The 14,038-nt window shown below is 45.7% G+C and overlaps 1 protein-coding gene across 5 annotated transcripts in view; it reads right to left on the reverse strand.

Moving 5' to 3' along the window:
- NUP93 (nucleoporin 93) overlaps window positions 1-14,038 on the reverse strand; it is a 122,648-nt gene that overhangs the window by 29,434 nt on the left and 79,176 nt on the right. For all 5 annotated transcript variants that reach the window (XM_037877557.2, XM_043525981.1, XM_043525979.1 and 2 more), the window contains one exon: window positions 2,491-2,565. In XM_037877557.2, coding sequence (XP_037733485.1) covers window positions 2,491-2,565 — 75 coding nt within the window. The remainder of the gene's footprint in view (window positions 1-2,490; window positions 2,566-14,038) is intronic.

Raw genomic sequence — 14,038 nt, forward strand, 5'->3', positions numbered from 1 at the left:
CATATGGTTCTTTCCTCCACCCTGCTACAGCAGCAGAATTTGAAACAGGCTTCAAGGTCTCCAGCTAGTTTTCTTCCCACATCAGCTGCCTTCTACCCAGGACACAAGCGGAGGGATGGGCAACAACATGAAATGCACCCCCACAAAACTACCACAGCCCCAGAGCTGCTTGAATGTCAGGAACAATACAGTTATTCAGTTGTTCTGCATGGCAGAGCTTTGCACTGGTTGCTCTGTTAGACTAATTGCAACGTAGGAGGGAAAAGTGCTGGCAGATATATGACTGTCAGAGTGACGGTTCACTGTACACCACTCCCATTTCTGTCGAAGAGACAGGAAAAGAATTCTGGAAACCATAATATTAAGTCCCTTAGTGGTAGCAGTGTTTATAAACCCCAACCCAGAGCAACCTGTACAGCAGAAACTTGTTAAATGAAGCTGTGTTGCAAGAGAAAAAGTACTCCTTTCAGATCCATCCCAGGGCCTTAAAATTCCTCCAGTCCTGCAAGAGATTATCTGCCCTGCAGAGTGAACTCCACCAAACACTGAGCAAGCTGCTCTAACATTGCCCTCTCTTCTTGGAATTTTTAAGACTTGAGAACTGTAATTTGCAGAGAGAGAAATATATGCATTGAACAGGTCAATTGTTCATTACAGTTCAGTTATTTGAGTATTAGAAGCTAGGTGAAGATTTTCAAAAATTGCTCCTAAACCCTCATTTGGGCACATCCATTTTCAGAGGTGACTTCAGCCCACTTGTTTAGGTGCCTGAATAATGATTTAGGAGCATAATGCCCATTTTTAAAAATCTTGATCTTATTTTAGCTACTTCTTTTCTACATTTTCCCTCATTCCCAGCCCAGAAACCTTCCCTTCCAGGTAAAAGGGATAATTAGAGCTACCTCTGAAAACTTTCCAGGCATTTACCTGGAAGGGAGAGTTGGAGGCTGATAAAAGGCTCCCCCCTACTCTCTAGCACCTGGATATACTATTGTCTCCTCAGCATTCCTAGCATAGATGCAAGAAACTGTACTCAGGATCCAGACTGTCCCCAATGATGGTAATGCGTTCCTCTACCACTACAGCAGTGGGCTTGGCCTCTGAACTATTCCATTACCAGGCAGTCGTTGAAACTAAACTTCACTGTGCTCCTGTGAATGGTTCTGGGCTGCTGCATGGAACAATTATTTTATCCCGTATTAAAAAGAGCTTCACTGTAGTTTTATTAAATAGGTACTGATACCATGCTGAGACAGTATATAACAATAACCTGATTTTTAGAGGTGCTGAGCACCCTAAACTTCCACTGAAATCCACAGCAGCTGAAGGTGCTAGGACCTTTGAAACTCAGACCCTCCGTTTTTGCAGTAGGGGATCTGATAGTGTCTTATTTACTGAATTTAGACGTATTCCTATATTCATGAGCTATTACAGTAAACTAAATCTATTCCAGAAAAATGAGGAATGATCTTCCTGTAATCTAAAACCATGGTTTGAACCCTATTGTATGGGGGCTTTAGCACAGTAGTTCTACAGTGCAGATGGGAGCCAACAAATTCATTATGGATTAACAACAAATAGAACAGAATCAGAACCGATGCTAAGGGAATAAAGGTATTTCAGCCCCAATTTTAAAAAACATGTTTATCAATGTGTAACTAATTTTGTACACAGTTACCATGACTGCATATAGAAATGGCAAAACAGATGTGTAACTAGCCATCTGTCTGCACAAATACCTGATTTACGCATGTAATCCTGGTAATTCAGTGCAAGGAACTGGGTGCACAGTTTTGCACATGCAATTCTGAAAATCAAGTCCCTGTCTTTTATTTTGCTTCCAATATTACTGGTAATCAGAACCTTAGTCTTTGAATAAAAAACCAAAAAGCCAAAACCAAAGAAACCAAAAACATAATTGCTTATGGTTATGAACAGATTTAATATCTTCTCCTGAAATTTTTCAGATCAGTTCCAATGCAGCCATCTAATTCAGCCCTGTTGTTCTGCAGTTCCTCATAAGTGACCCAGTTAAAACTGGATATAACTTGACAACTGCCATAATGAATATTTAAGTCTCTTTCCCCACTGCCACCTCCCCAATCACCAAGGGTGCCTCTGAAATCTGAAAAACTGCGAGAATGTAGAGTATTGGTTTGAATACTTTTACATTTTAACATGAGTTTGAAAAGTCTCACATAACAAAGGATAAAAAAGTTTCCATTTACTATATAACCATGAGTGATCTGGGTAATTACACATGGCATCAGCATCACCTTTAGATGCAAATTGTGCAGTAGATAGAGAAGCACATTTCTGAGAAAAAGCCAGGCTAAGTTTCTTGTCTTTTCTTAACTGCATTTTCATCCCGGCCAGGTGCGGTCATCCCTGTCCTGATGTACCTCTTTTCACTCACTCGGGGGTTCTCCCATGTCTGTCGTGGCTAAGGCGCATTGGCAATGATTTGTTATCCCCTTTCAGCATACTCACTTGTCGGGCATAGGCCATCTCCATGCTATCCAAAGAGCTGCGACCTGGAGGACCCAACTCACTGATGCAACTGGGCTGTTGAACAAGAAATATGGCAGGGATTAAGGAGTCTGTTGTTCAAATATAGCAGCTCTTTCGCATGCATTTTTAGTTCAGCCTCTTTGTGGTGCACCACATCAAACAGGTCAAACCACTCCACCCTCTTTGTTTCCCCCTCTTACCTATTCACAAGACAGGGAAGGCAAAACTGCTTGTGGCCAGACATACTCAAGAGGCAAAACACAGCAACCTATTGCTGAACTCTTCACATGTAGAAATCCACACTCACCATCACTGAACTACTCTATTGTAAGCTTAGTACCATCTACACTTAATGCTAAATGTATAAAAGGGCAGAAGCCTTCCTGACTCAGCACACAAACCAACCATTCACTTTTCGCTTTTTCGGATTAGGAAGAAACACCCTCAGAAGAAAGACCAGGAGGACTTGTGGCACCTTAGAGACTAACAAATTTATTTGAGCATAAGCTTTCGTGAGCTACAACTCACTTCATTGGATGCATCCGATGAAGTGAGCTTTAGCTCACAAAAGCTTATGCTCCCCATCTGATGGAGTGAGCTGTAGCTCACAAAAGCTTATGCTCAAATAAATTTGTTAGTCTCTAAGGTGCCACAAGTACTCCTGTTCTTTTTGCGGATACAGACTAACATGGCTGCTACTCTGAAACCCTCAGAAGGCATTTTATAATTATTTGTCTGCTTATGGTTACTGAAGTATTGTTTATTACAATGCTGCATACCTTCCTGTGAAGCATTTGATATTGACTTCAGTCAGAGACAAGACATTGAACCTGAAGGACCACTTTCTCCAGCCTATGTGGCAATTCTTATGTTCCTATTTTGCCGCACTGAAATGTATTGAGACTCACAAAGGAATAAGAATATTGCACTACCTACCAACGCTGGCCCCCCATTGTTGGCAACCTTAGCAGAGAGAGGTCAGTGAGTGATTGGACCTGGAGAATAAATCATTTTCTCATCCAGAAAGGTGACCCAGACTTGAGACATGCTGGCTTGGTAGTGGGGGGATAGCTCACCACAATTTTTCTATGTTAAGATTCTGTTCTTCTCTTAAAGGTGGAATAAACTAAATCCATGCTACTGTGGTGCGATAAGGCTGCACTGTCAAATGGCCACCAAAAATTGCGGGCCCGTTTGTCTGTACAGATGTGGCTAAATGTGAGTGCTCACTGCTACTCATAGAATCATAGAATCTCAGGGTTGGAAGGGACCTCAGGAGGTCATCTACTCCAACCCCCTGCTCAAAGCAGGACCAATTCCCAACTAAATCATCCTAGCCAGGGCTTTGTCAAGCGTGACCTTAAAAGCTTCTAAGGAAGGAGATTCCACCACCTCCCTAGGGAACACATTCCAGTGCTTCCCCACCCTCCTAGCGAAAAAGTTTTTCCTAATAGCCAACCTAAACGTCCCCCACTGCAACTTGAGACCATTAGTCCTCGTTCTGTCATCTGCTACCATTGAGAACAGTCTAGATCCATCCTCTTTGGAACCCCCTTTCAGGTAGTTGAAAGCACCTATCAAATCCCCCCTCATTCTTCTCTTCCGCAGACAAAACAATCCCAGTTTCCTCAGCCTCTCCTCATAAATCATGCGTTCCAGTCCCCTAATCATTTTTGTTGCCCTCCACTGGACATCTTCCAATTTTTTCCACATCCTTCTTGTAATGTGGGGCCCAAAACTGGACACAGTACTCCAGATGAGGCCTCACCAATGTCGAATAGAGGGGAACGATCACGTCCCTCGATCTGCTCGCTATGCCCCTACTTATACAGCCCAAAATGCCATTGGCCTTCTTGGCAACAAGGGCACACTGTTGACTCATATCCAGCTTCTCGTCCACTGTCACCCCTAGGTCCTTTTCTGCAGAACTGCTGCTGAGCCATTCGGTCCCTAGTCTGTAGCGGTGCATGGGATTCTTCCGTCCTAAGTGCAGGACTCTGCACTTGTCCTTGTTGAACCTCATCAGATTTCTTTTGGCCCAATCCTCTAATTTGTCGAGAGCCCTCTGTATCCTATCCCTACCCTCCAGCATATCTACCTCTCCTCCCAGTTTAGTGTCATCTGCAAACTTGCTGAGGGTGCAATCCACGCCATCCTTCAGATCATTAATGAAGATATTGAACAAAACCGGCTCCAGGACCAACCCTTGGGGCACTCCGCTTGATACCGGCTGCCAACTAGACATGAAGCCATTGATCACTACCCGTTGAGCCCAACAATCTAGCCAGCTTTCTATCCACCTTATAGTCCATTCATCCAGCCCATATTTCTTTAACTTGCTGGCAAGAATACTGTAGGAGACTGTGTCAAAAGCTTTGCTAAAGTCAAGAAACAACATATCCACTGCTTTCCCCTCATCCACAGAGCCAGTTATCTCGTCATAGAAGGCAATTAGATTAGTCAGGCATGACTTGTCTTTGGTGGATCCATGCTGACTGTTCCTGATCACTTTCCTCCCCTTTAAGTGCTTCAGAATTGATTTCGAGGACCTGCTCCATGATTTTTCCAGGGACTGAGGTGAGGCTGACTGGCCTGTAGTTCCCAGGATCCTCCTTCCTCCCTTTTTTAAAGATGGGCACTACATTAGCCTTTTTCCAGTCGTCCGGGACCTCCCCTGATCGCCATGAGTTTTCAAAGATAATGGCCAATGGCTCTGCAATCACATCCGCCAACTCCTTTAGCACTCTCGGATGCAAAGCATCCGGCCCCATGGACTTGTGCTCGTCCAGCTTTTCTAAATAGTCCCTAACCACTTGCTTCTCCACAGGAGGCTGGTCACCTCCTCCCCATGCTGTGCTGCCCAGTGCAGTAGTCTGGGAGCTGACCTTGTTCGTGAAGACAGAGGCAAAAAAAGCATTGAGTACATTAGCTTTTTCCACATCCTCTGTCACTAAGTTCCATCCCTCATTCAGTAAAGGGCCCACACTTTCCTTGACTTTCTTCTTGTTGCTAACATACCTGAAGAAACCCTTCTTGTTACTCTTAACATCTCTTGCTAGCTGCAACTCCAGGTGTGATTTGGCCTTCCTGATTTCACTCCTGCATGCCCGAGCAATATTTTTTTTACTCTTCCCTGGTCATTTGTCCAATCTTCCACTTGTTGTAAGCTTCTTTTTTGTGTTTAAGATCAGCAAGGATTTCACTGTTAAGCCAAGCTGGTCGCCTGCCATATTTACTATTCTTTCGACACATCGGGATGGTTTGTCCTCGTTACCTCAATACAGCCAGCTCTCTTGGATTCCTTTCCTCCTCACATTATTCTCCCAGGGGATCCTGCCCATCAGTTCCCTGAGGGAGTCAAAGTCTGCTTTTCTGAAGTCCAGGGTCCATATTCTGCTGCTCTCCTTTCTTCCTTGTGTCAGGATCCTGAACTCGACCATCTCATGGTCACTGCCTCCCAGGTTCCCATCCACTTTTGCTTCCCCTACTAATTCTTCCCGGTTTGTGAGCAGCAGGTCAAGAAGAGCTCTGCCCCTAGTTGGTTCCTCCAGCACTTGCACCAGGAAATTGTCCCCTACACTTTCTGAAAACTTCCTGGATTGTCTGTGCACCGCTGTATTGCTCTCCCAGCAGATATCAGGGTGATTGAAGTCTCCCATGAGAACTAGGGCCTGTGATCTAGTAACTTCCATTAGTTGCCGGAAGAAAGCCTCATCCATCTCATCCCCCTGGTCCGGTGGTCTATAGCAGACTCCCACCATGACATCACTCTTGTTGCTCACACTTCTCAACTTAATCCAGAGACTCTCACGTTTTTCTGCAGTTTCCTAGCAGAGGTCTGAGCAGTCATACTGCTCTCTTACATACAATGCAACTCCCCCACCTTTTCTGCCCTGCCTGTCCTTCCTGAACAGTTTAGATCCATCCATGACAGTACTCCAGTCATGTGACTTATCCCACCAAGTCTCCGTTATTCCAATCACATCATAATTCTTTGACTGTGCGAGGATTTCCAGTTCTCCCTGCTTGTTTCCCAGGCTTCTTGCATTTGTGTATAGGCACTTGAGATAACTTACTGATCGTCCCTCATTCTCAGTATGAGGCAGGAAAGAAGCTATTTCCAACAGAACATACTTGATCAAGACAGAGCAGGTGTTTGGACTTTACCAAGCAAAATATAATTCCCTCCAATTCAAAATATGTTTGTTAACATCTCCTTTTGTTTTGGTAGGAGGAGTCTTTTTTTAATGCCAGTTATCCTTTGGACAGTATTCCATTATAGATAATTAATTATATTATGTACTTATAAACTAAAAACACATGTCCACCTATATGGCCTCTAAATTGGAATTAGTTGCTTATTCTGATAAAGAGCATGTGGGGTTGGATAGTTTTTAAAATAAGCATTTTAATGGTAAAGCCAGGTACAGCTGGCTGGACCCAACCATTATCCATTGGGCTTCACCTTATCAATATTGTCAAATGTCTTATTTTCCCTATTTGTAACCTATCCAGAATGTTAACACTCTTGTGTGTAGATCAGATCACCTAAAGACATTGCTTAATGACATGTTATATCCATTACTGGAAGGGCGCAGTTTGCCATGACTGCCTGTCTAAGCACGTCTGTAACTTTAAACAGTCTTTGTTTGAACAGTCAGCTCCAGGATGGGTTTTCTTTTCAATTCTTGTTTAGTCCAGTCAAGCTATCTTCAGATCTGTTGAAGTTTGTTATGCTTTGGTAGCACTTACTGCGATTAATTGCAGTATAATATCCATCTTCCATTAAATAACACTTTTATTCAGCATCTGAAACTAGACAGAGCTACTCATTTTTTCTGCGTTCATGAGGGATCTCTATTGAACTCTCCTCTCATAAATTGGACATTATTATATTTTGTTATTGTCTTTCCTACATTTGTTTAAAATCAATATTTCACATAGAAAAAATCATAAGACTTAAAATCACACTGCCAAGTTTATTACCTGCTACTATTAAAGTAGTGTCAAGTAGATACTTGAAAATATATTTTTTAAAATCTTTCCCTCCCAATTTTGTCTCTTTGTATTTGACAAAATACTTATTCCCCCCTCTGATTTTAACAAGGATTTACGTTAACATGGCTTTTTTGGTTTACTTCCCAGTGTGTTTGTGCTGGAATCATTGATTATGTCAGCAGCGACTTGAAAATGAGATTTAGCTGATTGATTGATTGGTTTTGATTCTCTGGCACCTATCCAAATCTCTAGGAACCACTTTTCACCTATGGGCAGGATATTCCATAATTACCATTTAGGGTTTTCTTGCATCTTCCTCTGAAGCATCTGGTATTGCCTCTGTCAACTACAGTACACTGGATTAGATGAATTCTGCTATGGTCCAGCATGGCAGTACCCATGTCCTTAAATGGCCTGGGTTCTGCATATCAGAGACTGTGTGTGTTCGTGTTCGCGTTCATGCCACAGCTGCTGTCAGTAGTAATTTTTAAACTGGATGCCCCTGGGTATAGATGAGAGGGAACTGTTGGCAAGATGTTCTTGACAAGGGCTCCTTGTCTCCCCAACTTTAGCCTAAAATGGCCCAAATCTATTGACCTTCCGGACACATGGCAATGGCTATTTGCAGGAGCCTTATCGAACGACTGGGGTATATTTTTCTGCGTTGACTTGAGGGCTGGTTAAGCTTATATAATTTTTGTTGAGTTTTGATTTCTCTGGCACCTATCCGGCTCTGTTACATTGCTGGGTATATCATCCTGCATGGATTGTGACTGTAAATTGGGAAGAGTCTAAGCTTTGGACAGGTGCATTCTTGTACTTAAATCGAAATAACTAAATACAAGGTCACTAGTATAGCAAAGGGAGAGAAGCTGTCTCTCAGTTAATAGAGTCCCAGAACCAGCAATTCCACCCAGAAACTTATCAGAAGCTCAGAACATTGGTGTTTTACAACCCCTTGGCTCAAACAATACTGAGTCAAATTTGGGTCATCATTTTTAGCTACATTATGCAGAATAGTAGATACAGATTTATTTGCTGTTTTCATTTCTTGGCAACAGTGCAGTGGAGAATTATTTAAAATACGGAGATATTTAGAACATGAAAAACATGCCCATGAAATTATAAATAATTAAAGACTGGTGAATTTAAGTACTAAGACTAATAATTTCCTCAAACTAAAAAGACGTGTTTAAAAAACACATTATATACCAATAAACTCACATTTTAAAAATCTTTAATGATCATTCCTAGTGGATCCCGATATTTGGAAGTGTTTGTATGCTTCTTCCCGTGCCAAATCATCTGATACATATTCCTTTAAACCCACCTAAATAATGACAAAGGCTTTGTTCTGAAGAACAAAGAAGCTGTTAAAGCAGGTTTCCTGGGAAACAGAGGTGAAGGCAGAAATGGTGCTTTGCCGTCTCTCCCTATGATGTGCCAGATAAATTGCAGAACTATTTAAAGAAATGCTAAATTATGGACTCTGTCATTATTCACTGAAGAGATCTCAACTGCTAACACAAGCTGGGGGTGGGTGGGTTCATTGTGACAATGTCACTTTTCAGTCAATGCCTCAATGCCACAAATATAAAGATCGAGGCTTTCATCTCTGAACCTGATTTCTCTCTCCTCCACTATCATTTTGCAGCACTGAGCATATATGTGGCTGCTACTCTACAAGGCTGTATGACTGACAGGCTGAAATGCACAAGTTAACATTTGAATTTAAAATGCACGTCAAACTAGCAAACAATTGTTATAGGATTTTTTTTTTAAAACATGTGTGTCTATTTTTCTTTCCTCCAGTTTAATTTCCTCATAACCTTTATGGTTTTGAAAATCATTTTTATTAACAATCTGCCAGAGATGAGAACTGCTAGAGCGACAGTCCATTCTTTAAATATCCATTGTCTCCACCTTTCAGGAATGCATAAAAAGAATTCCAGGAGTTTACAAATTATTGTTTCCCCTCTTTTTGCATTCCCACATCCCACCTTTCACTTCCTACTAGAAGAGCTGCAGGAGCAGGTTTAGTGCCACTTCAGATCTGAATTCTAGGTAGACCTCTGAATTCTTTTTAAATCAAGTTGTTCCATGGAATTTTTGTGACTGAGCCAATGTGATGGAAAAAATGATTACCTACCTTTCGTAACTGTTGTTCTTTGAGATGTGTTGCTTATGTCCATTCCAAGTAGGTGTGTGTATGCCGCATGCACAGTCAGAAGGTTTTTCCCCTGGCAGTACCGGTTGGGTCGGCTGTGGAGCCCCTTGGAGTCACACTTCATGGCAGTGTATATAGGTCCCTGCCGACCCGCCACCTCCTCAATTCCTTCTTACCAGAGTACTCCAACAGAGGGTAGGTAGGCAGGTCTTGGAATGGACATGAGCAATACATCTCGAAGAACAACAGTTTTGAAAGGTAGGTAACCGTTTTTTCTTCTTCCAATGCTTGCTCACGTCGATTCCAAGTAGGTGACTCCCAAGCAGTTCCCAGGAGGAGGGGTCAGAGTTCACCAAGTTGCAGACTGCAGCACCGCTCTGCCAAATGCTGCATCTTCTCTAGCCTGCTGAGTAATGATGTAGTGAGATGTAAAGGTGTGGACTGATGACCACCTTGCTGCCCTGCAGATGTCCTGAATGGGAACCTGCACCAGGAACACTGCTAAGGAAGCCTGCGCCCTTGTGGAGTGCACTGTCAATGCTGGGGCAGGTATCTTTGCTAGGTCATAGCACTCCCTGATACAAGCCATGATCCGTGACAAGATCCTTTGGGATGACACTGGGAGCCCCCTCATCTGCTCAGCAACTGCAATGAAGAGCTGTGTCAACTTTCAAAATGGCTTCGTACTTTCAATATAAAAAGTTAACACTCATCTGACATCCAGGAAGTGGAGCATCCATTCCTGGTTACTAGCATGTGGCTTAGGGAAGAACACTGAAAGAAAAATGTCCTGATTCACGTGGAACTGAGAAACTACCGGGGGGGGGGGGGGGGGGGGGGGGGAGGAGGAGGAGGCCGGATATTGCCACAACTGTACCTTGTCCTTGTAAAAAATGAGTATAAGGGGACTCGGACATTAAGGCCTTAAGCTCAGACACCCTCCTGGCAGAAGTTATGGCCACTAAGAATGCCACTTTCCAGGAAACACAGAGGAGAGAGCAAGTTCCTAGGGGCTCAAAAGGAGGGCCCATCAGCCTTGAGAGCACCAGGTTGAAATCCCATGGCGGGATCAGCTATCTTTCCTTGGGATACAGCCAATCTAGTCCTTTGAGGAAGCAGCCAACCACGGGGTTAGCGAATACTGACCGGCTAGCAGAACCGGGATGGAAAGCCAAGAGAGCGGCCATGTGCACCTTTATTGACAACACTGCCAGGCCTTGCTGTTTCAGGTGTAGTAAATAGTCCAGGATAATGGGAATCAATTACTGTAATGACAGAGTGTCTTTTTGCAGAAACCAGATTGAGAATCTCTTCCACTTAGCCAGATAAGTGGCTTGAGTGGATGGTTTTCTGCTGCCAAGGGGAACTTCCCTAACGGAGTTTGAACAAGCAAGCGCCAAGGGGTTTAGCTATAGAGTTTCCATGCTGTGAGGTAGAGACACTGTAGGTTGAGATGCTGGAGGCAGCCGTGGTCCTGCGTGATCAAGTCCGGGACCAGGGGCTGTGTTATAGGTGTGTCCACTGACAGGTCTAGAAGTGTGGTGAACCTGTGTTAATGTGGCCATGCTGGTGCTATCAAGATGATTGATGCTCCCTCTCTTCTGACCTTCAGCAGGAGCTTGTGTATGAGCAGGAAGGGCGGGAATGCATAAAGCAGGTGCCCTTTTCCAAGGGAGGAGAAAAGCGTCTGTGAGCAAACGTGGGCTGTAATTCGGGAAGGAACAGAACTGCTGACACTTCCTGTTGAGCCATGTTACGAACAACTCTATCTGGAGAAATCCCCACCTCTGGAGGATGTTGATTACGACATCCAGGCAGAGGGACCACTTGGGGTTGTGAAAGGACCTGCTGAGATGATCGGCCAGTTTGTTCTGAGAGCACAGAAGGTGCGATGCCTGCAGATGTATGGAGGGGGCAATGCAGAAGTCCCATAGCTTGAGGGCTTCCTGACACAGGGGAGAGGAGTGAGCACCACCCTGTTTGTTTACATAGAACATCGCTGTTGTAACATCTGTCAATTCTGATACCCATCTGCAGGGTAGATGGGTTTGAAATAGCTGGCAAGCAAGGTGAACTGCACATAGCTCCCATTGTTGATGTGCAGCGAAAGTTCGGCTTGGGACCAGAGACCTCGAGTCCTGATTCTTCTTCCTAAGTGCATCCCCCAACCCATCGCCGACGCATCCGTTCCTAGAGACAGCGAGGGTTGCCCAGAGAAGGGCACTCCTGCACATAGTGCTTGTGGGTCGGGCCACCACCTGAGGGACTCAATAACTGGAGGAGCGAGTGTGACCAACCTGTCTAGGCGGTCTCGGTTCACCCTGTACACCGAGGCTAGCCAAGCCTGAAGTGGGCGGAGCCACAGCCTGCCATGCTGTACTACATACGTACAAGCAGTCACATGGCTAAGCAACTTCAGGCAATTTCGCACCGTAGTGGTGGGGTATTGCCTGAGTTCGTCTATGACGACATCCATGGCGAGAAAGCAAGTTTCCAGAAGGAATGCCCTGGCTTGACCGGAGTCCAGGAGAGCTCTGATTAACTGTCCTCCGAGTAGGGATTAGGGTCGACTTTGCCGCGTTCAGTATCAGTCCGAGCCTGTGGAATGTCATCTGAACTAGGTTCACATGGGCCTCCACTTGGGCCCTGGAGCAGTCTTTGATTAGCCAGTCATCGAGGTACGGGAATACTTGCACCTGCTGTTTCTGCAGGAAGGCTGCCATGACCAACATGCACTTGGTGAATACCCCAGAGGCCACCGAGAGGCCGCGGAGAACTGTAAACTGATAGTGAGTGTTGTTGACCACAAAGCGGAGGAACCGTCTGTGGGACGGGACTATGGACACGTGAAAGTAAGCATCCTTCAAGTCAAAGGCGGCGTACCAGTCCCCCAGATCCAGAGAGGGGATAATGGAAGCCAGGGAGACCATGCAGAACTTTATCTTCATGAATCTGTTGAGGTTTCGCAGGTCTAAAATAGGTCTGAGCTCACCCTTCACCTTTGGGATTAGGAAATACCGGGAATAGAACCCTCTGCCCCTGAACTCTAGAGGGACTTCCTCTACCGCCCTGAGTAGTAGGAGTGATTGCACCTCCTGCATGAGGAATTGCTTGTGAGAAGGGTCCCTGAAGAGGGACGGGGAAGGAGGGAGGGAACAGAATTGCAGAGAATATCCCAATTCTACCGTGCTCAAGACCCATTGGCCATCGGGGGGAAGAGAGGCGGGCATGTGCCACAACGCTTTAGCAGTATTATGGATGGTTTTAATTAGGGACAAAGCCACCCTCGAGAGACCTTCAGGCATGAGAATGTCAGTCATGGGGTTGGTCTCCTCCAACACCTCCTCTGCCTGCACACCCAAATTCTGAGCCACCCTTCTGAGCAACTCTTGCTGGGCTCTGTTGTCCATGGCCAGCTGCGTGGTGGATGTGCCTGCCATCGCTTCATCAGGGCAGGATGAGGAAGATGCCGGGCGGGGGGGGCACCAGGTCTTCCTGACCTTCTGGCTCACAGGGATCCCCCTGCACTGAAATGACCTGCATGGTGCAGGAAGCAGTGCTGGTTTCTGGGCCTGTTTGTGTCTCGGTACTGGACCCAGTGCCAGGTCCCACTGCGGTCTCGGTGCCATGCTGCATGCCCATCTCTTGGCCTCGTGGAGGTTCCTGGGCTAAAGATGACTATGATGGAGGGGCCCATGTCTCCGAAACCACCGACAAGGATCTGGATCCTGGCCCTGGAGGTTGGTGGTAGGCCCATAGGGTCCAGAAGGGCTATTGAGCCAGCGTCTGCCACTGGGTGGCCACGGCATCATAGGCAATAGCTGTCCTTCCTCTTGTCTGGAGCGGCGCCGGCTTTGCCTAGAAGCGTACGACTCTGCCTCCAAGCCTGATGCGGCCTCCGACCTCAGCAACCAACAGAGTGACACAGTGCCAGGGAGCAGTGCTGAGGTGAAGGCGAGTGGTCCCGCATCATCACTGGCTTGCCCTTAGAAGGCACTGTGCCTCTACAGTGCCGGTGCCCGTGCAGGGGACTGCCCCATCAACACAATGAGGTCTCTAGCTGCCTCAAAGGTGTCTGGCGCGGAGGGAAGGTCTAAGTCCTCCCCCAACACTCCCACATCGGGGATTTCACTAGAACCGGACTCAACAGACCTCCCTGTGAGGCCCGAGTTGACGGTGCCAGCTGAGTCAGAGCCGGAGTAGGATGTCCCAGTGTGGAACGCACCGCGCTGGTGCCTCCTCGCTACACTGCTCTACTGGGAGAGAGACTTCTGTTGGTCTTTCTTTTGTGCTGACTGATGAATGGGAGCGATGCTGGGCACTCGCACCTGAGGTGATCTTCGGCGTCAGGGAATGGTGGTG

This window comes from Chelonia mydas, chromosome 12 (assembly GCF_015237465.2).
Source record: "Chelonia mydas isolate rCheMyd1 chromosome 12, rCheMyd1.pri.v2, whole genome shotgun sequence".
In the NCBI taxonomy this organism is placed as follows: domain Eukaryota; kingdom Metazoa; phylum Chordata; order Testudines; family Cheloniidae; genus Chelonia; species Chelonia mydas.